Genomic DNA, 26,552 nt, shown 5'->3' with positions numbered 1-26,552 from the left:
GTCATAATGGATCATTACACCCACCTAGAACCTGAATTCTAGGAATGCCAGGAACATGTAGTGTTGTATTCTACAAGGTTCAGACGCACAGACACCATGTCAGCTGTGCCAAGAAAACAACTCTTGAATTCATTCCAGTGCTTGCCCCAGAATCCTTATCCAAACTAACACCGTTACATACCTACATCTTAGAAAACTTATTCCAATTCCTCTGTACCAATTTCCTAAAGAGACCATGGAGTCTCACGTGTTAGGTGGTTACACATTCAAATCTACACGGCCTCATTTGTTTAGCCCTTTTACCTACTGGCACTCAGATCTTCAAACCAGATCCATGGTCCCATCACCTCACCCCAAAGAGCACCCTTTCCTAAAGGCTTTCTTCTCCAGCCACATGAATATAGGCTGCAAACCCCTTTCACAGCAAGGACTTGCTCCCCTCATCTGTATTCGCCGCTGTGGTCACCCGGAGAGGCTGCGAGGGCCACACGTCAGCCATCGACCGCCGCGGGCAGGTCTGTCACCAGCACTAAGTGATTGCTTATTAGACAGGCAGGGGAAACTCGGGCCTGTGGCAGCACTATTTATCACAGAAACCAAGAGCTCTGCAATGAGAGGGGAGGAGGACGAGGAGAAGGAATTCTGCCAGGCTTGAAGGATGCCCCTGCCCAGGCAAAGCCTACGGTTCTGGAAGCGCAGGTGAAATAGATTATCTGCAATGGCTGGATTTCCAAAGAAATTATCTTTTAACTCAATCTTTAACCTGAGAGTGAATGTGGCCTTCATGATTAGTGGGGAGCAACAAAGATAAAGAATTGTTGGATTAAGTACCCTTAATCTTACCCTTTTGGGATTAGTTCTGTGGTACTGTGGAGTGCACTACAGCTCAGAAAATTACTCTTGCAGAGGAAACAGAGCCGTATCGATTCCCTGGCATTCCTACAGACACTTAAGGTCTGTAATAAAGTTTAATGAATGTAATGAAGCAGAGAACAGTGCCTTTCCTCTAGAGAGCTGAGCAGCCCCACACCTTCCAGGTACATTCAAAACTGCAGTACAAGCAGTTTTCTTTCTCTTATCCCTGAACAGTTTCCAACTGGCAGGAAATACCAGGGTGTCAACAGTTGTTCACTGGTTAATTATGTACTTGGAAGGCATCATTCATCCTATAACCTAAACACTTCAGTAGTCATTTGAGAGTGTGTCACCTTTACAGAAGATTTTCTGTCCTGGAAGTTAGATCAGCTTCCCAAAACTGAAGTCTGTACAGAATGGTGTCACAGAAAACTTGCAAGCTACAGTTGGAATCACACTCCTGTAGCCTGCAATACTTATGATCCTAACAGGATCCAGATCAGCAGCAGTATTTAGCAGCATGGCTTTAATGAAATGAAGTGAAGGAAGGGCAGTGGAAACACCACCAAAAATAAACACCACCGGATAAATAAATTACATTAAGGGATATCAGGGGAAACATCCTTAGTAAGATGTTTCACATTCCCCTAGGCTGCCTCTCCTCCTCTTTTTTAAACACTGCCTTATCAAGGAGAATAAATTGGTTCAGATTACTTGCTAAAAATAGAACACATCAATAAAACTCCCAACCTCTTTAACCAGTTCATACTGCAGAAAACGTGTGTTAGAGGAAGGTTTGAGCATGCAAGTCCATACCCATTCCTTAGCCATGTGCACTCTCACATATGAACACTGAAAACACAGGTGGTGTGCCTCTACATGAAACCATTTAAAATAGTGTTTCCCCAAGATATGACAGAACAACTAATTTGGAACAGAGTATCACTGCTTTCAAGACCACTGGAGCTGTGCATATTGCGAGGGGTTCAGGTCCTCACACTCTGTGTCCAGATCTGAGGATTTTTTGTCTACTTCTTGAATGACACCGATTTCCTTATTGTTGATTCCTCATCAATAAAAAAAGGAACAGAAGTCTTTGAAGTCAAAAGTATTAGTTAATTCTGTAATCACTATAGGATAATAAGCATCTTTCAAGAGTGAAAAATAATTGGGAATTTGAAAAAAAATATGCACCTAAAGATACGCATAGACATTAAGACACGTATTTTGTATTCTGATTCCTCAAACACTTTGAAAACTGACTTTTTCTCCTGTAGGTATCCAGCAAAAAACTATCCTTAGTATTTTGTTTTTTCTTCCCTTTTTAAAAAAATTTCTTTTACAGAGAAATCTGACATCCTGGTGCCCAGCAGTGATATTAATCATTGAAACACTCCTCTGTTTCCCCAGCTTCTCTGAGAATCTGAGATTCTGTTATGCAAAAAAAGAAGCTGGCAAAGCACAGTTCTTACAGCTGTATGAATGCCAGACTGAGATGTTGCTGGAACCTTCTCTTTTTGCTGCCCACTCCACCCCACCAAGGAAAAAAGGATAAGCAGCACAAGGCAGCTGCAAAGAAGTGCATTTGCCTGGCAGTAGCAGTGCAATTCGTGAATACAATCACACAAGGGTGACACTTTTCCTGAAGTGCTGGATGGGATGGAATCATGGAGCATCAACTTCCCAAGCTATGCCTGCTTACTGTGATGAGTTCCTTGAGGCTTTCTGTCCAAAGCTAAGGATGTTCAGAGGTAGATTTTTCATTAACAGTGTGTATTAAGTCAGTGGCTTAGGATTTTAAGGTAACAAGAACCAGGTGGTTTGAGCAAGGAATCTGGAAGAACTGTGATCTTAAACATAGCAAATACTCTGTTTTCAGAGGAAAGTGGCATCAGTCTTGAACTCAAGGATGGGCTGGAAGAAGAAGGGTGCCTCTGCTGCTGCTTTCTGTTTGTCTACTGCCTTTGCACCTATAATAGTAAATCACACTAGAAACAAAACTGCAAAATTCAACAGGGCCACCAACTGAACACAGCATTATTCGATGCCAGTAAGAAACATGGCATCTATCCACACAAATCCTGTTGCTGAAAGCCTGATGCTGCTCAACGCCAAACACACAACCTAGCATCTTTGAATCAAGATCTCAATCTGCAATAAAATTACCTTGTTTTAAATGGCTACTACTTGTCAATTCATCTGCTGTGATGCAGACTGTGTGCTTTCAGTGAGAGTAACCTCAAGAAATATTAATTTTACAGTATGAGTGAAACTTAGTAGGATTACCTCAAATTCTCCAAGTTTGGGCCAGGACCTTAGCACTGTTTGATACCACCTTATGTCGTGGCCAGGGCAGAGAAAGGGACCCTCTGGCTTTTTCTTATCTCATTGCTGTTTCCAGTAAATTATTCTTCTTTCAACTCTCGATTTTCACTTTTTGTGCCCCCAGTTCTCAACTCCATCCCTGGAGCAGGAAGGGGAAAGGGAAGGGGTGAGCCAAAGAGCAATGTCAGGTTTGGGAGAGTCTCAGTGGGAGCACTGAACTGGGAAGTTCCCAAACCAAGACACAAATACAGAATGGATTATGTATGTAGACAGAGACCATCAGCAGCACTCAGCTGATACAAAACTATGATACCAAGACTGATGTATAGCGTCAAACTAACACTGTTGTCATTAAAACAAAATGCCACCTAGGTGCAAGGCAAATTCCCAATTTGGGGAGTTTTATCCTTTAAGAGGATCAGTGTACAGTGACATGAAAAGTCTACTCTTTTATTTCCCCATAAAAGAACTATGTTTAGCAATGCTGGTGGTGGACTCTGCAATTTAAAGGATGCTTTTCAGTGAGCAGAGTGACACAGACCATCACCAGGTCCAACTCCCAGCTCAAAGTAGAACCAGCTTAGATTCCAAATGGAAAGCTGGATGCAAAAGAAAGACTGGTATAAGAAAAGAAAAAAGAAATCAATGAAGGAGAAGTGGCAGATTGAAAGAGAGAAGGGAAGTACAGAATAATACCTGGCTGTTCTGAAATCTCATCATAATACTATGTACACTTCAGAGACCACAACTGCTGCTAAAAAGAGACCAAGTGTAGACAGGGGAATAAGATGGATGGTGGTGAAACAGCCAGATCAATGTCAGGACAAAAGGGAAAGAAAAAAAAATAATTCAAAGGGCCAGAGAAAGGAGAGCTTTGAATTGGTCTTTATTTTATCCCATAGGTAAACTCTGAATGCAGAAGCATCTCTGGTAGTAATTCCTATCTGCCAGGTAGTGCCTACACCTGTCCAGGCCTACAGCCAACATCAGATAAATTAACTTCTAAATGGGTGATAAGGGAGAGGGATCTCAGGAAGTCAACACCAAAGAATTCTATTTCACACTTTTTTCATTGCCTTCTCCTATTCCTTTCCTCCTGCTTGCTTTGAAATGGGAGGTGCCTATATCTCTGGAATGTCTCCATCTGGCACCACTTCCAAAAAGCAACACCAAGGTGTGACAGCATCCACTACCCTACAAGCCCTGACACACTTTCTCTGTAGGAGAAGAGAAAGCAAATACTTTATTAATAGAAGTTTTGTAACGGTTTGCTGTAGCGGGGGAAAGTGCACATTTACCTACAGCTGACATGGAGTCCTGCCTGCACATACTCCATGGAACAAACAACACAGCAACACAAAAAGAATGGGAAATTCAGTATCCAGTTGGAAGTTAAAAGGATATTGAAGTGTTCAAGCTGTATCACATACAGAAATTCACCAAGGATCAAGATGATTCTTCTGTTGAAAGTCTATCACTTAGGTATCTTTGTAGTGCTCTAAGGTCATCTGGTTTTTTTGCCAAAGCCTTCAGTTCTGATGAAGCATTTGTCTCTCAGTTGCCCAAGTGGAAAGTTTATAGTTTCTGCCTCATAAGGATGCCTCTGCTCATGGTAGTTGGTACTTCATGACCTTCCTCCCAGCTACTCTAAAGCAGATTAAGCTCACTGGCCTAAGCAGCAGCAGACACGGTGCTGCTATTAAGTGAGATTTGGTAAATGTTTCTGTTAACACTGTTTTCACATAAAGCTCTGGGAGCAAGGTCAGGAAAAGTGAGAGAATGCAACTTTTCTCTGAATTCCAGTTAGGCACCAGGCACTGGGGGTTATTCAATACACTTCACTTTAAACCAAGGGTTTGCCATCTGTTCTGCGCTCTAATTACAAAATATAAACCAAATATAACTCACTATTGAATCACAGAAAATAAGCTGTAAGAGATTTAAATTCATAGGGAAAGCTTTTTATTTAATGCAGAAAGCATCTGCAGAGTTTTTCTTATATTATATTTTAGGCAGTATAATCTAGAGAAAATGAGATTGCTTTTCCAGGACCCTGACAAACACATTTCTGGAAAACTGGATGAGTCCCTGGGGTGAGATGTTCAGTTTAGGAAAAATATGTTGCAGAGCAACTTCTGCAACAATTTATCTATCTATCCAGAAGCAAAAATATAACTATAATAAAATGGTTAATACAGTCACGATAATGCAAGGAGGCAACTGGGGCAAGAATGCAAGGGGAAAAAAGAACAGCTTTATTAGAGTGATTGATAAAGTTTGCTATAAAATTGTTTTAAAACCCCAAAACTCCTCACAGATTAATTTTTGACTATGCAATTTATCGTTCATTTTTTTCTCCAGCTACATCCAGTTATAAAACTACAGTATTTTAGTCTGTTGAGTGACAGAGTCTCACTGCAATGGAAACACAGATATAAGGAACAGCTGAAGACAACACCTAGGTTTCCTACAAGCTGGTATCACTTGCATGAAAGAGCAGCAAGAAAGGAGGAGTCTGAGGCTTCTCTTTTATCCAGCCTGCTGTGGCTACAAGCAGCTCTGCCACCTGAGGCTGTACATACTGCAGAATTCTGGAGAACCTTTAACACCCCAGTGCACTCTGACATGCAGTTTTCATTACAGACTGAAATATAAGGAGGACTGGCAGCTGCCAAAGGAAAGCAGCCCTTACATCATCCCCTACAACCAAGCAGCAAACAGCACTCTGGAAGCATCCTGACAAAATGGGCTGCTGCTGCCAGCCTGGCAGTCCTTGCACGACCTGGAATTTCACAGACTTGCAGCATTTTGCTTAATCAGGAGCTCGCTGCCTCACCAGATGAATGTGCCTAATTGCTGTTTACTGAAGAGACGCCTATCAGTGATATATTTAATGAAAGCAGAGATGTGAGAAAGGAAGAGGGAAACATAAGGAGCTGTCTTTGAATTCTGCACATTCACCATTGCTTAAACACATCTTAATATCCAGCATATTTCTCTACAACTGGGTGCATTTAGTGAAACCATATTGGATGATAACAGGGAAAGTCGGACAATAAAAGCCTGCATGGACAAATGCCAGCATGGACTTGCTCTCTTACACGTAAGGAACTACAACACAGTGATATGATCACAACCCCTGTGATAAAACCAGGAGTCCTGATCAACTAAAAAGCATGTGCTGATCAGATCCACTGCAGACAATCCTCCCCAGCCCACCTCTCCTGTGCATCCTGGACTTAGGATCCAGACACATGGGCTTTATGTCAAATCAGGTCCCATTAGTCTGAAGGTGAGAAATATAACAATTGATTAAAACAACTGAAGGCTGCTTCTCCCAGATTACTCACCAGTTCCTGTGTAAATCTGGAAAACAGCCTCTCCTAGGGGTTGATAAAACTCTCCCTAGCACAGGTTCACTTTTAAGGGTTGAGTTGCTAAGATTTTGAATGAGTGGAGCATTCTCTGTCAAAACATCTACGATGCAGTGTTAAAGAAAAGACAATTCCTAGAATTCTAAGCCAATAATCCTTGTCAATGAAGACAAGGACAGAATATCCACAACTGAGCTACAGAAAAATAGGCCAAAAGAGAAGAGGTACATCTTGGATACTTTCAGGGTATTAGGGGTCTTGAATTTAAAAATAAGAGAGGGGGGAATGGGGAGGGGCTAAAAAGTTTACAAGCCCAAAACCAGAAGCAAAAAGGCCCTTTTCATCAATATGAGAAGCTCCAGTGCTAAAACAGATGAGTCAGAACAACTGCCAATAATGGAGGGCTTTGACGAGACTCACTTCCTGAGTGCGGCAGAGTGACAAAAATCAATGGGATGTGCCATTCAGGAAGGACAGATAAGGGCATATCCACCGGGGAGGTTACTCTACTGAAAGATCCGTGTAACCTACAAAGATAATATTGAGTGATCAGAGGAAACTGTATCTTTAAAAGTACAGCTGTAGGAGTACATATCTTTGAGGAAAATTACTATCTTAACCTTCACAGCAAGCAGAAAATGCCAGTGAAACCCAGATCTTAGTGCAAATTGTGGAATTTCTCACACTGGTTTCAAGAGAATTGAAACACCATTCTGGGCTTTATATACATGTTCTTAACATCCCAGAAAGATAGCCATTAACAATCTGGAGTAATTGCCCATTTTAGATTTTCTGCACCTTCTTTCAAGGTCTGACACAGGGTTCAGATTAGACAGTGCTTGTCCAACCAAAATGCTTCTGTGAAGAAAAATGGATGCCAGAAAAACAAAAGGGAAGAGGCTGAGGAAATAGCTGATGTGGATTCAGAACAATCATAACAACAATACTAAAAATCAGTTGCAATAAAACCATCCAAAGGAAATGTTTAGATTGATTCCTGCAATGAAAAGAAGAGAGACATTCAGATGAGCGGCCACTTTTGCAAATGCAGAACCAGTAGCAAACCTTCTTTAGGATCTTTTCCCCTAAAGAAGATGAGGAGAAGCTGAATTCAGTAAGGAAAATGCTGGGTAAAAGTCACAGAAATAAGGCAGTTCAGAGCAGTAAGCAGATTATAATAGTGCCACTGGTTCTCCTCAGTGATGTGTTGAGAGGCAACCAGAGTGCAGGCAAGAACTACGCTAAGTACTGACGATTAAAGGTTTAGAAACAATAAATAAGAAGGCTGCTTTGTAAGACACACAAATAAAAGTTACACTTTTAAAGTATGAATAATACATGCAAATTCCAAATCAGGTCATCAGCACTCCTGTCCTTCCTCACTTCATCAAAACCTAAGCCTGGACATGCATGAGATGTTCCTGCTGCTCACAAGTTTCTTCAGACAATGAGTGATGGCTCCAACAGCCCTGGCTGGTGACATAATTTCTCAATAATCAAAGTCTGCAACTAAAGGAGTATGATCTGGTATCACAGTCCATAGCACCTCCATTGGATATGACACCACTACAAGGAGTGGCAAGAATGCTGGAACTGGCATGTTTAACCCTTCAAAGACAAATAATTTTCTCAAACAGATGACCCATAGCTTCTAAAAATTATGCAAATCCTACAAGAGGTGGAATGGAAGCCATCCCAGGCACATCACCAGCCACTTTGACTTGCAGAAAAATAAAAAGCACCTTCAGTTCTGTTTATACCAAATGTTGCCAAGAGATCAAAACTAAGAACCTCTTAGAGACTCACTCAAAAAACATCAGTGCTGCTGCCTCTGTCCCTCTGACTCTGGTATGCTCTTTAACAGGCATGTGCTTCTCTAAAACACAGTATGTGCAGAAGTTTCCAAATACATGCTTCATTTTACATTGTTTCTGTAGAGTTGCTTTCACATTTTATGAACCTCATGAACTAACTCATGAGTAAACATTTTTAATAGCTTATTCAGCTCTGCCTGACAGCAGAATTAAACTCTCCCAGTTGTATGATCCTTCTGTCAGGCTTACAGGTAGCAGATTAGAAGGAACAGTTAAGAACACAGGATCAAAGGTAATTAAAAAAGACTGCCATGTACAAACAATATCTAGATCATTGCACAAACCCTCTGGAGTGTCAAGGGCAACTATAAAGTTCAAGCTAGTAATAAAACTTCCTGCTCAATTAGTAATACTTTCAAAAGAAGCAGACAGCAAGTTTCAGCTTCCCAGAAGAGAGCACCTAACAATTAGGGACAAACAACCAGGGAAGAGCAGAAAACTTCAGAGACAGCTCATTTGTATTTCCTTGGTGATAAAATCTTCTTAGGGATAAACAGCTTCTCCAGTTCAAAGGTCCCAGTTGCCTCTACTCAAAACTCAGGAAAGTACAGTGTATATGAATTAAGTCAGAAAAAATAGAACCAGAAAATTCCTGTCAACATTGCCTACACAACAATATCCATGCAATACTCATCTAAAGAACAAATCCACCAGTGTGTGCCTGCAGAGACAGCGTAAATCTCCAACAGAGGCAAAAGAGCAAAAACAGAGGTCAGAAAGTTCCAAAGCAGAGACTTGTGGAAGGGTAAGAGGATGCCTGCCAGTCCAGCAGCACCCACAGAAACAGTGCAGCAGTGGCATTTCTCCATGGATAATTTGTAAGATTGCAGATGTATTAGTCTCAGATTACAAAAGTTACTAAAGTAAGTACTAGAACTTATCCAAGACACAAGAAGCCCAAACCTTCTGCAGCTGTTTTATAAGCAGAGCCTACTTTGTAGTTTTCATAAAAACAAACCCAGTATCAGGTGCAGCAGTAGGCACAGAGGTAGGAGGTGAAAATTAAATGCAATCTGACAAAAGGTTATCACAGTGTTACAAGAAAACTCAGTCTTGCCATTGTCAGGACTTTTCTCACTTAGAAAAAGGGATCTAAGCAGAAAATTAGAAGCAAAGCATCCAAGACTACTGAAACTGCTTTAGCCTTCCGCCTTTCACATAAATCCTGGGTTATATGACACCACACACAACATGGTTAATGCTTCTGCTCAGGCTTGACATTTGCTAAGAGTATCACATGAGTCTGAAACAAGAGAGGTGAGCACCCATTTTCTCGAATTCATGTCACAGTTGCCTTGTTCAAGGACAAAGCTCCTCCCGTCCTCTGCTGGAAAAGGAGAGAGACTTGAAATAAAACTTCAAAGGACTCAAACCGTGTTCAGCTGTAATGGAAATTCAAAAGGACATGGATATTTAAGTCTTATTAGTCCTTTTGAAGACATCAGACTCAAAATTGTCACTATCATAAAATCTCACCAGTGTGGATGACTCAGTCATCCCCAATCATAGAAATTACATAGTAATTAATGACCAAAAAGTGGCAACAGCTTGAAGAAGTTAAAGAAACACAGTGGCTCTTCAAACAGCTTCTTGATTTTTTCCTCCTACTGTATGTATAGACCTGTACACTCTAAATGACACAGACCCAAAGCACAACTCTTTTGGAATGCCTTCACTTCGAGCTATAACATCTGACATTTTTTTTCTCTTCTGGCACAGCTATTAACCACCTAATAGTCTGGAATGGCTGCTGTTAGATAATTGCTTTTGTAAGGAGATACAAAGTAAAGTAAGAAAAATCCAGTCTAAAATATTACTGGTTTTTATTTCATCTCCTTCAAATTTTTAAAAGCAATGTCTGTATTAGACAACAGGACTGTACAGTTTCGCAGCTAATGACCTGCAGTCTGATATGAGCAAAATTACTCCAGGGAGGGAGATGAGCACTGGGTCCTGCAACACAAACAGTGATGGCTGTGCAGAGGGCCTAGACTGAGCTCACTGTATTGATCTTAGAACAACTGTAGAGAAAGAAGGGTTTTCTTTGATGATATTGCTCAAGTGATTTTCTGAGAACAAAAGTATTTATTTTCATGCCTCAGGTATTGTTTTTATTTGGATAGAAAGGGAAATTGTTTGTTTTAAATCTTTTGAGACTTCCCCAGTAATGTTAGTGATAATCTTCCATTTTATCAAAAAGAGTTTCAAAGAAGTAACAGTAAGTAAATAGCCTGGTTTGTGAATTCCTTCCTTAACACATAAACTGCCAAATACTGAGACTTTCTATTCCATGATCTACAAAATTACTTTATCTTATGCCCTTCTAATATATTCACAGTGCCTCTCATCTCTTAAACAGTACTATTTATTTAACAAAAATTTATATGATCTTCTCTTTATATCCCTAAATATTCCTATAACTTAATGTGTATTTTCCCCCCTAGAACAACATACACCTGTCCAATATATACACCTACTGTTTTGGTTAATCACTGTAACTTCCAAACCTGAGAGATCTCTAAGTTTTACTCTGTCACTTGTTACTCCAAATTCTAAGTGAAACAGGATCTTGTCAGCCAAAACTGAACACCCACTCACAAAAACTCAGTTATCTCACTCTCTCATACACATGCACACACACATGCAGTGATGAAATGGTTCAGCTAAAACATATTATTCTACATTTTACACAAAGCAAGAGTATATCTGAGGTGAATGTCCAGCTGTTGTTTCCTACAGCTCTTTGTGTGTTTCTTTCAAGCATCTGCTTGCCCAGGTCAGGACAAAATCAGCAGCAGCCCTGAATTGTGACAACAAAGTCTTTTTAAACCTTTTGGAAGGCTCTGGAGATCTCAGAACATGTGTCCAGGACTTTGATAAACTTGTAAAATCTTCTTACTGTCCCTTTTTTATAAAGCTCAGCTTTTCCTTATGAAACCTACCTCTTATACACTGGAGAACAGCCTCATTCCATGATATTGGCATATACCAGCACACCCCTCCACACCCCCACATGCAAATGCCATCAGTAACAGCTGTGCCAAAACGAGCAAGGCTGTGCTTGATCCTGTAACTGCAACCCCACAGAGAGGCTCTGCTCCCTCTCCTGCTCACCATTCCGTGGGCAGAGGTAGAGGTACAAGTATTGACTGGCACAAGGACGCATCCCCAGCCTGAAAGCCGTGACACTGAAAGCCCTCCCTTAGGCAGTGCTGGCATTGCCATCCCTGCTGCCCCCCCAGCTCCTGCAGGAGGAACTGCACGGCTCCTGGGCTTCAGGAGCTCCAGGCTGGACAGCTCCGTGCAGCACAGTGACGGCTTTGGAGCACCAGCTGAGCCCTCTGGCACTGCCTGCCTGATCTTCGGCAGCAGAAGCCACATAAACTTTGCAATAGAGTCCATGGGTAGCTGAGGCTTAAAGGTTTGGAGCTAATTAACACAGCACAGCTGTAGGGAAACCAGCTGTGCCCCTGAAGCTTCCCTACTTTACAAATACTGCTTAGAAAGAAAGGACAAAGCATTTGGCAATAGGGGCAAGAGCCTAATTCAGGAACGTAACAAAGCAGGTGAGCTGCAGAGACAAAACCAAAAATCCAACTAAAACTACTGTGTGCAGCATGGATCTGTGAGTAACCTGACACATAGTCAGAATACAGGTTAAATTAGACTGATACTTGGGGAAAATGGACCTGTTTGGTAAAACAGTGGAAGATTTGACACCTCTGTTGAATAACAGCTAATGATGTCTGTGATGAGAAAAAAATGGTTGTTTTACTAGGCATACTGGGAACTTAAGTCTGTAACTCGCTGTGCAACCTAACAGCTCCTGTTATACCAGCAGACAGCAAAGCATGTGCCAAGACTATGTGAATCCTACAGAGCTCCAAGCCCACTGACACTGTGTGGCCACAGCGCCTTTCCACTTTTATAGACGCAATAAAAGAGGGGGAAAGATTCCCAAAGCTCAACACATGGCTGAAATAAAAAAATTAACAAAGCATTGCCAGTTATGACAAAATGAGGTGATGCACAAAGAAGATTAACTCAGAAGCAATAAGCAAAGGGAAACAATGCAAAACCAGGTACTGATGGCACCAAATGTGACTCTGAAGCACCAAGGTCTGGCTCAGATCTCACCAGCAATATGGAGCATTTGTGCAGCTGCTCAGCCACGGGATGAGGACAAGTGCACATGCTGCACCAAATGGTTTACAGTATGACACCCCTTATTGCTTTCAACTTGCAATTTCTTTCTTATGCTTAGTAACTTTTCGTTTTTTGTCTATGCCAGGGAGCTGCAATATCATCACTTGAATGTTTCCTAAACAAAAGCATACCAGGAACAGAACAATGTCATGGTGTGCTTGCAGTGCCACAAAAAATTTCATAATACAAATGAACCTTGGGTCAAAGGTAAACCCTGTAGGAAATTTTAAAAGTGGCAATGTATACAGAAGTTGTAAAAATCTCATGGAGTTAAAATCATATTCTTTCAGAAAGAAATAGACTGACATGAGAGTACAACCAGCTGAAGAAGAATGTGCCAGAGAACTTCATACTCCTTAGTTGGCCAGTTCTATTTGGAGCCCATGGAAATTAGGATACGAGTGCCAAGCCTAGGGGACAACAAAGTACTACACACATACTCCTCCAGCTAGGAGGGGTGAGATTTATAATGAAGGGCCTTCTGCTGTTTTCATAATTTCACATGAGAATTATGGAGTTACTAAAATGGTCTTGGTTGCAAAGGGAGGGCTCTCAACACTTGCACAGGGAAATCCACACTGCTATCGCAGCGAAGTCGACCTACAGCTGACAGCAGCTTGTGCTAAAAATACAAAGCTAGGAACTGAATGGGTTGGATATTGTTCTAGAGAGAGAAATTTCAGCTGCAGTGACAAAGAAAGAAGTATTTCCAAGCTCCAGCCTCAAAATAACAACTTCTGGGTAGAGTAAATGGAACTTAAGAGAAAGGTACCAGTAGCTAACAAATCAAAGGAAAAACAAAACCTGTGTTTGATGAAAGACCAGTGCCTTAATCCTGAAATCCTACTGAGTATTTACTAAGAAATGAAGGCAAAAAGAAATTCAGTACTTAGAAAATGCAAGAATTTCATCTAAGGCTTTACTGGAGCACTGAAATCCCTTTAGTGTCAGCAGTGGGGAAAAAAATGGGACTGTCCAGTCTGTGTTTTTTTAGGATTACAATTTAACCAATACCATAAGTAGAGACATGCTCTCCTTAGGTACAGGATGTTTTTCTCAGTGACTATTAGTCGATTTTTCTCCAAGAATTATCTACCTAAAACATACTTAAAAAGGGAAATTGGAGTGAGAGAAGGGATAAGTATTGTAATTAACACACAAGAGCATAATCAAGGAGACAGACTGGTGAGAGTATGGTAAAGATATTTCAGGTCCTGTGAACTTACCCAAATGATAAAAATGGAAGTCATCACAAATTATACACAGGATTTCAGCAATGCTTATTCATATAAATAGATCCTAACTTACTACACAGTTTCTTTGCCTCTGAGTTGAATCTGAGACTTCCCTGTGGCACTGGAGCAGTAATTTTATCTGCCCTATTAACCCCTTGAAACATGTATTGCTTTGCTGCCATGTTATTATGCCTTTTCAGAATGCAACAGTGCTGACATGGAAAAGGGATGAAAGAGCCTGAAATGTTGAAGACACTTCCCAGTTTGGCTATCAAAACCACTGTGATCATGTTTACCTCTAGGTTCACCTTTCCCCAGTAAGGAGCACCAGGAAAAGCCTGGTTAAAGAGAAGCTGTGCAGCTCCAGCTGTGACACCAAGCTCTAACACCCTAACCAAGAGGCACAGGGAGATCCCTCAGCACATACGCAAGGAAGAGGAGGGCAGGGGCACCAAAGCAGCACAAGGCAACATTTTCTCCATGGTACAAACTGAATCCCACCACTGACAAAGGACAGGGAGCCAGGAAAAGCTGAAAACGAGCTCTTACTGGTTAAAATACAAATGGCTGAGATGAATGGACTCATGCGCACTCAAATTGTTCCTGGTTTTCTTCGCACTGAGAGAGCAGCCATAAAGCTCTCAGGGTCTCTCTTTTTTCACACCAGACTTTTATTACCATACACTCTGGGGCTTGCATACACCAGGAAAGTACTAGTTCACTGCAAAAGTGAAAATGTCTTGTGGTTGGAGGTCCTGAAATGACCTGTGAATAAACAACTAAATAATGTTTGCTTTTTCATGTCCAGAGATGCTTCAGTGTATTTTTTGGTAGTGGCAGCATATATATATAAGATATACTTGACCACTCCTGTCTTCTTCATTTTAGTTTACAAAATCATTCTAAAACTACCAAGCATTCTGCATTAATAAGTACAAAGCAGATGGTAGATGTGTTAAAACTCTGGCCTTCAAGGATTGGAACTTGTAACAGATTGCAAGTGGCAGTGGAACTCAACTCATATCCAGAGTTCTAGTTATTTTGTTCAAGAAAATGGTATTAAATATGTCACCCTTAGCTCCTTCCCAGGCTGCTACAGATGAATTAGTGAAAAGATTTATTGGGACATAAATAACCAATTTGCCCTACAACCTTGGATGAATGTCGCTTACAAAACAAGAGTACAAATGTTCAACTGGCCAATATGAAGGCAGTCTGTTTACAAACATTTACAAACTTGTCAGGAGCAATGTGGTGGATAGCATACAACTGAAGGTTAATTTGTAGAGGGACTTCAGGACAAAAGTAAAGTAAATAAACTGGCCACGAATAACCACATCTAAAGTTCTGTCTTCTTCCAGGGAAAAGAGGATATTAAAAAACTGTTACTGAAATAAACCAAGAAATTATTTGAATGCTTCAGCCATTCACAACAGACTAGAGCTCTGTTTTATGTTTTATAGGAGAGCCATAAGTCCATCTGCCCCAGTATACACCTTCAAAACAGCCAGTGGTGAATACTGAGTGAGTACAGAATGTCAGCAATGTCACAGAAATGCTCTATGGGAAGATGACCTAGAGAAGAATCCAAATGTTCACCAAAACCAAACACACTCATGTATGGTGACTGCCAAGGAGATGTGCACCCTTGTCACTACTAAATGTGACTTCCAGCTTGTCCCAGGAACTGCAACAAGCCTGGAAATTGCAAGCATCACTAACAGGAGAGCACAGCACGGGTGGGGAAAAACCCCTTAGAACTTCTAAAGCCCAGAACTGCTTCCTATGGAGGAAGTCATTGAGCCTTTCCAAGCAGAGCAGCACAAAGAGGAACTTGGTCTTGGTGCCTGTAGAATTGTGAATGAATGCATTTACTGAGAAAATAACATTTTCTCTGCGCTCTCCCTTCTAAATATTGTGTAAGACAGCAAGGACAAAACAACTGGCAATTGAAGAAGGGAGGAGAAAGTCTAAAACAAGTTGGAGCCACTACCTAATTCTGCCCCAGCAGCTGCTGGCTGCTATCTAGTGTGTAACTGTGTGTGTGTGTGTGAGACTCATTCAAAACCACACAGCTCGAAGAGACTCCAACGTTAACTTGACACAGACCAGTACCTGCTGCAGTTGCACTCTATATAAAGTACCTGAGAACAAATAAAGTTGCTATGGCCAAGGAAAGAGTAAAAAGGGCTATGTGAGCAATATGGAAAAGCAACCAGGGGAAAAAAACCACAATCAACCAAACAAAAAACAAACCAATAAAACAAACATCCAAAAGTTTTGAAGGCCTGTGTATAGAAACTTAGAAGACCAAGTCATGCTGGTCCTTTGTCATTTTACATCCAACCTTGTGTGTCATTGAAACTACTGTTTCAAATGCATGGTATCTTTAGAAGAAGCCTCAGCTGAAATATATTATAAGGCTCTGCATGCATTCACATTTGACACAGGCAAGAAAGGTTTTTTGGAGAGTATTGGGTTCTTATACTGAAGACAGACTTAAGATGTGTTTCAGTATGACAGTCTAATTACAGGCTGCAATTTCAATTTCATTTACTTCTGTTGCATCTCGTGATGGCTTAACATTTCCCAGAGAAACAATTACAGGACAGTACTAAGAACACAATTTACTGTCTCCAGTCTTCATGAATATGCAGAATTCATTCCACCCAACGCCACATTTCATTTCTGACCCCACACGCTCAGTTTACACTAAAAATACCAGAGAGAAGTGTCTTTATATATTTTATATAGATACTGTATATTATTCAAACTTGTGCAGATTTGCAACTTTAGCTAAAAGTTACATCCTAAATAAATAAATCACACTGTAGTAATAACAGCTATAATGTTTCAAGCAATAGTGTCTGGAGACAAACTGAGACTGGGATTTTATCCTCCTATATACTCTGTGGATACAGAGTTGCAAACAATGCCCTGGTTAAAAGGTCAGGGGATTTTTCTTCTTCGAAAACACAGACCCAAAGGAGGTGAGTGGGCAGGATGAACGATGAGGTGACAGCATGTTGTAGCAGCTATTCCAGTTTTGATCATAGCCCCAGTGATGAGAAATCCTGTGTAAGAAAGAAGCACTGGCTGGCCTCCAGAAGTCTTCAAGCCAAGAAAAGAAGGAAGAGGAATAATGACGAAAATTATCTCACCTGCCTTTTTTTCTTTCTCTGTGTGAGCCAAAGTATTAGCTGCAACAGATTTAGTAGCTGTCATTGTCCAGAAGAGAGAATTATGTCTGCAGCCTTTTGACTCTCTACTTTAAAGAGACCAGTTTGTCTACTCCTGCAACATGGCCATATCCTGGGGAGTCTACTCACTGCTTATCAATATGATAGCAAATACACCTAATGCTACAAAACTGCTCTTGTCTTGAGCAGTAGAAACCAGTAAGCAATTTGAAAATTGTATCTATTATATGGTCAACTTTAAGGTAACTTTTTCCTCTATTAACAGCCTTTTGAACCTGGTTTCCTAAGGAAAAAATATGATTATGCAAAAGAACTGTGTTGGCCGAGTATTCCATGAATAACCCATGAGCCCATTTCCCACTGTTAGTCTGATCTGACAAATACGCATTCTTCTAAAGTCATTAACTACCAAAAAGTTTTCAAAAGGTACGCATTTAGATAGCAAATGGAGCCCTTAGCAATGCCTTCACTGGGAGATATGACTCCAGCATGATCCTTGGACCCCATTAGACATCAAGATCCACACAGCACAGGGACTGTATGAATGGTGCCACTATGGAAAAAGCTCTAATTGGTGCCCATACAAATCGGACATCAGGTAATACAATCATCTCTCTCTCACACTTGAGATCAGCCCTCAATAGTTCTGCTTCTCACAGAAATGCCATTCTTTAAAGTCTGCAATTCCCACATCAAATGACTCTCCTTTCTTTAAAGGTAATGCACCTCAAAAATATATCCTCAGAGAACCCTCAGAAAGATAAGATGTCAATCAGACTGAGCAGATTCTGGAAAGGGAAAGTAACAAAGGAGAATCAGAAACTCAGAGACAGCTAGAGAAAACTAGATTCTGGGGTAAACTCTTCCCATGTTTTAATTACACAGAAGCAAAGTCTGCTTTGCTGATTAATCAGGCTTTTGTTTGTCACTATGCACCTTTCACACATTTGAAAACACATGGCCTACTTCTAATCAAACTTTCTTCTTGGAGCAGCACCCAGCTGGTGGGGACGTGACTGAGGTGTGCAGAAGAGCACCCAGCAGCTGCAACTGATAAGCTCAGCTCCATGGGACAAGCTGCAGCCCCTGCCCATCACAGAAGAACATGTGCATATAATGATGATGAAACGGGGGACCTGCTTTTAAAATGGCTTACTGCTCTATTGGTAATTTTTTTTTCCACTAACTTAAGATTGCAGCCAAGTATAACCACAAAATGATTGCTGTCCTCAGCCACTAACAATCTGTAGAGCTTCTGGCTGTTTTAACCATCAATCTCATTCAGCTGACTGATGGAGGATGCAGATGAAGGAGAAGGAATCCACTTCAACGACATCAGCTGCTTCTCTTACAAAATTCTCCATCTTCCAGCCAACAGCTCTACTCAAGCTAATAATGTCAGATGGTTTCCCAACAAGGTACAGTGAAATGGAGAGACACCCCTCTAGCTCTACCCTCTGGCCAAATTTGGCCAGGATCACTTGAACACAAATCCATTACGTACCCCATGATGCATTTTCCGACCAAGCTGTTCCTTCCTCCAGCTGTCCTGCACAGTCAGCCTTCCACATATCATAAACACTTGCGTAGCTCTTACAAGACAACCTGTGCTGCTGGAGGGCAAGGAAGTAAAATGATGCCAGTAATGACGGATTTCTATTCATTACTTCCTCTCCTAATTAAATGTGAGTAATGTTGGCAGTATCACCAGTGCACCAGGCCAGGAGTACTCATTGGTGCAGAGCTTCTCAAATTGTGGTTCACAAACTATGGGCAGCAACAAAGAGGAAGAGACCCAGAGCTGGACCCTAAAATCAGATTAAACAGGTTCTTGGGTTTTTTCTCACACAGATCCTGGTGCATTCACTAGTGCTACCAGCCCCTTCCTCTGCTCTGTGTTTCCATACATTTCAGATCTGCACTTGGTGTTTTACAAGCCAAGATAAAGCGTTTCCAAAGCAGTGGCAGTTGGGAATTTAATATGGACCATATGGAAAAAGAAAGCAAAGTGCCTGGCTTCAAGTCTTCACCCAGGAAGGTGGAAAGCAGATCTCCAGCTGCTCATTTCAGCCACAGTGTGTCCAGCAGATGGCAACTCCCAGGTTTTCAAGAGAGCAGAGACTACTCCCCTGCGTTGTTGGGAGCCTACCTGATGAAATTATACCTTTCATGAAAGTTTTTGAGAGATTTAACTGCTTTGTAGTGTATACACGTGTAGTATGTTATAACAATGGAAAGGAGACACACGCACAGAAACAACTAATGGTAGTTTGACAAATAATAAATTCTTTTCCTCCTTTCTTTTTGTTGCCATCTCCTCTTTATAACTAGATTTCTAACACCAGCATTTTGCTGTTGAATTTCTCTATTGGTTAAACTATTACTTGAAGAGTCAGCTATAGATATTCAGTTACTTGAAGGGCAAACTGCTTCTTTTCTAGGTACTTTTCCCTAGCACAGGATCTAAGGAAAGCACAAGCCACTAGCAACACAAGTACAGTTAGCACATTTCCTTCTTTGGGTCTTGGAGGTTTGAGAGCTAGAAGTTGAAGCAAGTGGGGATGCTGCATAAATCAAGGGGATTAAGGGAATGACGTTTTTCTTTCTACAGAAGTCTCTCACAGCCTTTAGGATATATCCCCCCTTTCTTCACAAAGAAAAAAAAAAAAAAAAGAGAAGGCACCAGAGCCTTGGATTAAAAGCACAAAAAGAAGAAAGTTTGTTTTACTGGCTGTGAAGAAATGCTGGATATCTGGAGGAGAATGTGGAAAACAAATATTCTTCCCTGGGTATGTCACAGAGAAATAAAAATATTTCATTATGAAATAAAAATATTCTGCTCTGCAATCATCTGAGGTGATCTTCAGTCTCAAGGGCTCAGCAATTCAACAAATGAAAATCGAACTCCTCAAAAATGAATGAAGCCAGGCAAGTATTCTGTATCAGGTGACAAAAGTTATTTTGGGAGCTTACAAACCAGTGAGTGCAGTGATACAATGATGGCTCATTTGCATCTGGCACTGTTCCAGGGAATGGCCTCAGAATGGCAATTCCCATTAGAGAAGCAGTACTTCTCTCTAATACTGTTTTGCCCATGTTTCAGGACCTTAATACCCCAGAGTAGCTGCAAATGCACCAAGAGCAATTTGTGCAGGCCTCCTCATGGAGAAATGAGCTATTTTAGGAGTATCCCATTCTTTTCTCTACAATAATAGCTGCTAGTCTGCTGTACCAATGGACTGATTCAGCACCAACAGACAAGGCATTTCAGCCTCTGACTCTTGTGAAGGAGCTTTGTGCTCCCTTTAACCATCAGAAAGGAGAGGAGAAATTTGCTGTTTTCACAGCTATATGACAGCTTTTTAAAATTTTACAGCATGAGCACAGCACCTAATCCAACAAAGCACGCCAAGAACATTTAAAATCAGGGTCTCAGAGAATTTGTTTCCCATAAATTCACCAGTATTGTAAAAAATTGATCTCTTCCTCAGAAATGCAGCACAAATCCCACAGGAGTTAGACAGGGCTGAGGACTGTTTTCTGCCACACTGTGGAAAAGACAGATGAAAGTACTGGGAAATAGGCTATAGGAATGCACAGAATGTACTGGAGTTAATGACTAGGAACAGGAAGAAGAAGATGAAAATATGATTTCTAACAGAAATCAAAGCATCTTCTCAAAACAAAACCAAGAGCAGGAACAGGCTATAATAGGCATTTAATTAATTTAATGCAATGACTGCTCTCAATAGATGAAAAAAAAATTCCTCTTCCTACCGAAACTAGTGCCTGTTACTAACCAACTACCTAGAGGAGGGTGGAGAGGAAAGGTGGAGCCAGCAAAACTTCTGTAACCATGCATGCAAAGAGAAATCCCATCTTCTTGCAGAGATGCTCTTCCTTTAATTTCACAAAGTAAAATGTAACAGCTGACTGAAAACAAGATGAAAAACAAAACAACAGCATCATCAACCTGTAATCATTCTAAAATCTCTGATCACCACAAATGGAATTTTTTTTTCTCCTTTTACTAAGGAGAGGCTAGCCTTAGTACCTTTAAAATCATCTCTTTTTAGTTACTTTCTTCACTGTGAGAAGGTGAGGAGCTGCATCTATTATAACTACATGCTGTGAAAACCTCATTTGGACATGATCATCATCCATCACTCCTGCTGTGCAGGTAGCATGTGAAAGGGAAACAAAACAGAGGTAGTGCTGCAGTATTTGCCACCAACCACTCCCCTGCTCACATGCTTCAGTTCACCAAGAGCCCAGTTACCACACAGGTATTCCCTTTTTGGGACCCCCACCTTTTCTCTCTCTCCAAGCATAACTTGGAGCAGCTATGGGGGGACAGAAACCTTTCTCTCCCAAAGCATTAAGGCTTTCCTACTGAAAAGCATGCCAAAGATACATTATTATGTGCAACCTTGCCTTTGTAAACATACAGGCATTACTTGCAGCAGTGCCTCTTCTCATTACATGGATATGTTTCAGTGGAAGATGAATACTGCAAGAGAAATCAGAATGCCTGTATCCTTTGGGGCAATGCTGTGCAGAGTCCTGAAAAGAGCTATTAATGCCAGCATCCTACTGCTTTTCCCTATCTCACACTTCAACTAACTGTCAGTGCTATCTATAATCTCGACCAGGGAAAGTCAGTAGAGGCACAAGACTTAAAAAAACAAGAAAGATAACGTTTGTCTTTTTTCAGAAAGCTCTGGAGTAAGATGCAATAAATATTAGATGATTTTTAGGGAAGCAGAAACAACCAGAGTTAGCCTTGAAAGACAGAATGCAGCCTAAACAACACTCTTTCTACCAGCTCACCTAGGATGCAAAGAGAACACCCTCCTTGTGTTTCACAGCTCTGGTTAGTGCTGTGCCAATTCAGGGGACTCACATTAGTTTATCACATCCTGACTCTTGGTATGACTCAAGTCAGCAGGAGTTGCCTGCACTTTGTGTTTTCTGATGCACTGCAGCATGCCTGGCTTTGAACAGCTGTACAGCAGCGCACACTAGAGAACAGCTCTCTCCATCTCCCTCCCAGCCCTCCGAGCACCTCCAACAACTCAGGAGAGCACAATCAGTAACACGGACACGGCAACATCCAGCTGCAAACACACACGCCTCCTTAAGTGCCGGGACAGGAGGGGTGTCACTTCCCAACACTCCTTATTTCCCCCAGCATGTTAATAAGCCACTTGGGAGGAACAAGGCACTTAAAGGCACCTCCTGAAGATCTTGTAACAGACCTTCGCACATATGATCCTAGACAAGAAACACTGAACTAGAAACCCCATCCTGCCCTAGCAAACATGCTACTCCTTTACAGGACTGGCAGCATTTGTGACTTGGGTCCATCCCACTGCGTTTCTTTAGTCTCCAGCTACAGCCTACACTCCATTACAAGGGAGTGAAGTGCCCAGCCACCCTTGCTGTTGACAGCCACCTCATTTATTAGAAAGATGATGACACACGCATGCCTCACAATGATTTGATAAGCTCCTGCCACAAAGTAGGAGCCCAGCAGCAGAGAGGAGCACTCTGGTCTCTCTCCACCCACCTCTTCAACAGGGAATGGCAACGCCAAGGACCCACCACTGACAGTAACAGAGGATGATTACCTAGAGATTCCTGACACAGGCTTTAATGTTGTGATGTACCAAGTGTGCCATCTGCAATAGAGCAATGGATATAAGCACGTGCTGAACCTTACAACCATGAATGGCCTCAGTGATTTCTCAAGGACTGTGCATAACTTTTGAGGCAAAAACACATAAGTATGAAAGATCAGGGCACAGAAAAGTGTACAACTCTCACTGGAACAAAGTGATGAAGGTACTCATGCAACTGACCTCTATAAACACACTCTTTTGTCTTCTATCACAGTTTTGAAACGCAGCTGAAGGCCAGGAAATGAGAGGATGAAGAAAACCCTCAGCAGGTTATCTACACAAATTAATGAGGCCACAAAAACAGTAGCTTGGGCACCACTTTGTTCAACTCCTAAGTTTAAAAGCAGCAACAAGTTCACCTTCCATCTCAGTAAACAGACAAACGCAACCATCTCGCGTTCCAAACGTGTACTCACCCAGAAGAGAAGGTTGAAAACAAACATTAGGTACTTGATACACTGCAGGCAGTTGTGAGCCATGCTGCACCTCTTCAGTTCTAGGAGAAAAATAAATGAGAGATCCAGGTAAAAGACAACGTACTTGTTTCCCTTGGGAGTCGTGTACTTAGCCTTGGTGGCCTTCGGGCCTGGGTTGGTATGAAATCCAAAAAAAGAGTTGCTGGCAGCCCCAAACTGGCCACCATACATGCTGCTGTATCGACGGAAGGCGCCATTTGGGAAACTGTAATCCTTGCTGTCCAGGGAAGGGCTCCTGTGATAGGTGGACTCATCGGTGCTGGACCTGCGCATGGTGGCTTCAGCTGTCCCGCTCCTGCTGCTCTGACAGCCGTCGGGCGAAAGGCTGGTGATCTTCCTTCCTCCTCCTCCTCCTCCTCGCTAGGAATCCCCTATTGCTTTGCACCTGCTGTTCTTTTGTCTGCCATCCTGCCAAGAGTTACCGGGCTGTGCGGCAGCAAACTTGGTGAACTGAAGTCTGCTTAGCCAGGAGTTAGGGAGCAGCGTGCTTCCACATGAGAAAGACTTCTGCACAAGTAAACATTCCCGTCACTGGCACGACCGTCCCTCCCGGGCTCCCCCGCTTCCAGGGAAGGAAAAATCACAGAGAGATATACTGTACCCAGAGCAAAGAATTTTAAAAAAAGGAGCCGTGAGCTCGCTGGGCTCGCAAATGCCATATAAAACCCTGGTTGCACATGCCACACACAGACAAGAGTGCTGCTGCCCGAGACCCGCGGCAGGGGCAGGAATTATCCGAAAGGCGAGCAGCTGCCGTGGCGCTTTCCTGCCGGCCGCATCGCTGCGCCCCGCGCCGCCGGGCTCACTTCGCGCATCCCCGCATCCCGTTCCCGCGGCGGGCGCCTGTGGCACGCCAGCCCCGGCGCTCCATTCCCGGCGCGGCCGCCCCTCCTCCGAGCGCCGCGCCAATGGCGCTGCCCGCCCGCCCGGCCGCGCCCCGCCCGCCCCGGCCCGGCCCGGCCCCGGCCCACACCCCACACCCCGCCCGCACAGCCCTCACAGCCCGCACAGCCCTCACAGCCCCGCGTCCTCCCGGCCCCAAACTCTGAGCACGGGCACACGGCGCGGAGCCCGGACCTGGGTGCAGGTGGTTTTTGCGGAGCTGCCCGGATACACGGGCGGCGCTGCCGAAAGGAACGGCAGTACAAAGTAAGCGCTGTAAAATTTCGTAGGCAAAAGCGCTGGGGATGCTCCGCGGGGAGCGGGGCCAGGACGGGCCGTGCTCCCCTTGCCGGAAGGCTCCTTTGTTCCGCTGCAGATCCATCACCGGGATGTTCCTAATTCGCTCGGCCCCGCGGATCATCACTCAGCACAGCGTACGGCCGGCTCATTTGTCCCCCTGTCAGAACGCACTGATCGGCACCAAGCTCCGTACGCTGGGGAGCGCTTCCCTAAAATCTGACAGCTCCCACAGGCAGCAAGGACTTGAAAATGTGCCACACACAACTTCTTCGGGAAGGAAAAATCTTACTGAAACTGTGGCAATTACAGTATTAACACTCAGGAAAGCACGACTCATTTACCATCTTTGCCCCAAATTCCCTGTGCAAAGTAACTTGTCTCTCCATATGTGCCACCTCCTTATCTCTCTGCCTCCTCTCTGCCCTTTGATTTTGACTGTAACCTACTGGAGCCAAGTCAAAAGATGGCTAGCTAACATTTTTTTAAAAAGACCTGCCCAGCAGAGAATAATTCAAGATGAACACAGGTTTCCTTCATGAAGCATCTTGCCAGTCTCAGCATAAATCAAGAGACACAGGCACCAATTAATTAAAGAACAAATTAGTAGAAGTAAAATGAGCTGGTTTTGCACATAGCCTGAACACTTCACCCTGGAAACTCCTCTAATTCTGTTAATTTACAAACTGCAAACTTAGAGTCTAATTATTTCTCTTCATTTCCTCCACAAACCATAAATACACTGACCATACGTGATGCAAAAGAGAAAGAACCTGAGCACAAAACTCAAGGGCAATAACTCCTGCACCATCTGTTTCAATAACTTTGATGATTTACAACTTTACTGCTTTTTGATTTTTCTTCATCTTAAATTAGAGTTTTCTACTCTACTTCCCTCCCTTTCCTTATTCTGCCCCCTTAAAGGAGTCTTCCTCCCCTAGCACATAAAGCTCGTCCAATGGAAGCAGATCTGTCCTTAGTCAGAGTTCCCAATATACTATTAATTTTTCCTGTGGCACCAAACAGTTCTGCCTCCAACCTTTCTCCTCACCTGGAAATAGAAACCAAAGAATTACTCAAGTATTTTCCACATTTTCTGTCAGTATACAAAAATGCCTGTAAGCAGAGCATCATATTAAATGGTGAAAGAAAAACTCAGTATAGCTCAGCACACAAATTATGCTGAACCAATGACAAGTCAGATAACTGTTATTTAACAGGGGTGCCCATGGTCCTGCATTTAACAGAGGAGAATCTGGCATATTTACTGTCAACTAGACAACTGAAGCCCAAAGGCAGCTCATTGCTATCTGGATAAAAAAAGGGTTAGAAATCACTTGCTTTCACCTTCCCTGAAGGCAAGAAATCATCAATTCTTAAGAGAATTAAGTCCTTAATATGGGTGGAATAATTCATAAAGCCAAAATCTAAGGTAGAACAAAGAATTTCTAAATGTTTATTTTAAATAAAAAGTAATAAACATCAGGACACATGGGATATATTTCAGACAGATGCAGAAAATGCTTGAGGAAGGCTGAGGTCCTGCATAACCCTTACAATACAGGGTACTTTTTATCTAGCCTCTTTTCACCATTATCCTGCGGCACACCTCATGGAAATGACAACTTTTTAAAAGCACTTTAGTTTAACATGTAGCTATCAAGTAGCTGTTCATTCTCATGGCAATACCAACAGCTAATTAGAAACAGAGTCATTTGGGATACAGACATTACAGTCATGCTTTTATTAAATCTTCCACATCAGGAAACCCAGTCAGAATTGCTAGTGTAAATGGGAAATCCTTGAGACAGCAATGTTGCACCAACCGGCTAACTGCAGCCTGGATGACAAGCTCACATGAGGGAGTGATGTCCTGCATGGGAAGTGGGGGAAGTCAGCAAAAGGAGAAGGCTGGTGTACTCTACACTTGCCCATCTCTGGTGTAAAGTGAATGGAAGGGGCATGCTGGGATCTGTACTGACATTTAAGCTGTATAACAATAAAGTAATGCATGAAGCAAGACAAATAAACCTTGGAAGCATTGCATCACTGGGCCATTGTGTCTAACAGGTGACCCAAAAGAACGAGAATGAGAGCTTTCACAAAACTTTTTGTTAATGACTGAGCCTAAAATCACAGTGAGCATC

The 26,552-nt window shown here is 42.3% G+C and overlaps 1 protein-coding gene across 8 annotated transcripts in view; it reads right to left on the bottom strand.

Annotated features, from left to right (window-relative positions):
- Window positions 1–26,552, bottom strand: part of TSPAN4 (tetraspanin 4) — a 414,148-nt gene that overhangs the window by 164,811 nt on the left and 222,785 nt on the right. For 3 of the 8 annotated variants that reach the window (XR_004418137.2, XR_004418138.2, XM_033061608.2), the window contains exon 1: window positions 23,167–24,073. The exons of 2 other annotated variants lie outside the window; for them this stretch is intronic. Coding sequence is in view for 4 of the 6 variants with exons in the window: in XM_033061608.2 (XP_032917499.1) it covers window positions 23,167–23,499 (333 nt within the window). In the remaining 2 variants the exon portion in view is untranslated. Of the gene's footprint in view, window positions 1–23,166; window positions 24,075–24,303; window positions 24,558–26,552 lie in introns of those variants that run through there. 3 more of the 8 variants (XM_033061609.1, XM_033061611.1, XM_033061610.2) reach the window with 3 other exon arrangements.

The sequence above is a fragment of the Catharus ustulatus genome, chromosome 6 (genome assembly GCF_009819885.2).
Source record: "Catharus ustulatus isolate bCatUst1 chromosome 6, bCatUst1.pri.v2, whole genome shotgun sequence".
Lineage (NCBI taxonomy): Eukaryota > Metazoa > Chordata > Aves > Passeriformes > Turdidae > Catharus > Catharus ustulatus.
This window is presented reverse-complemented; position numbering and strand designations above follow the sequence as displayed.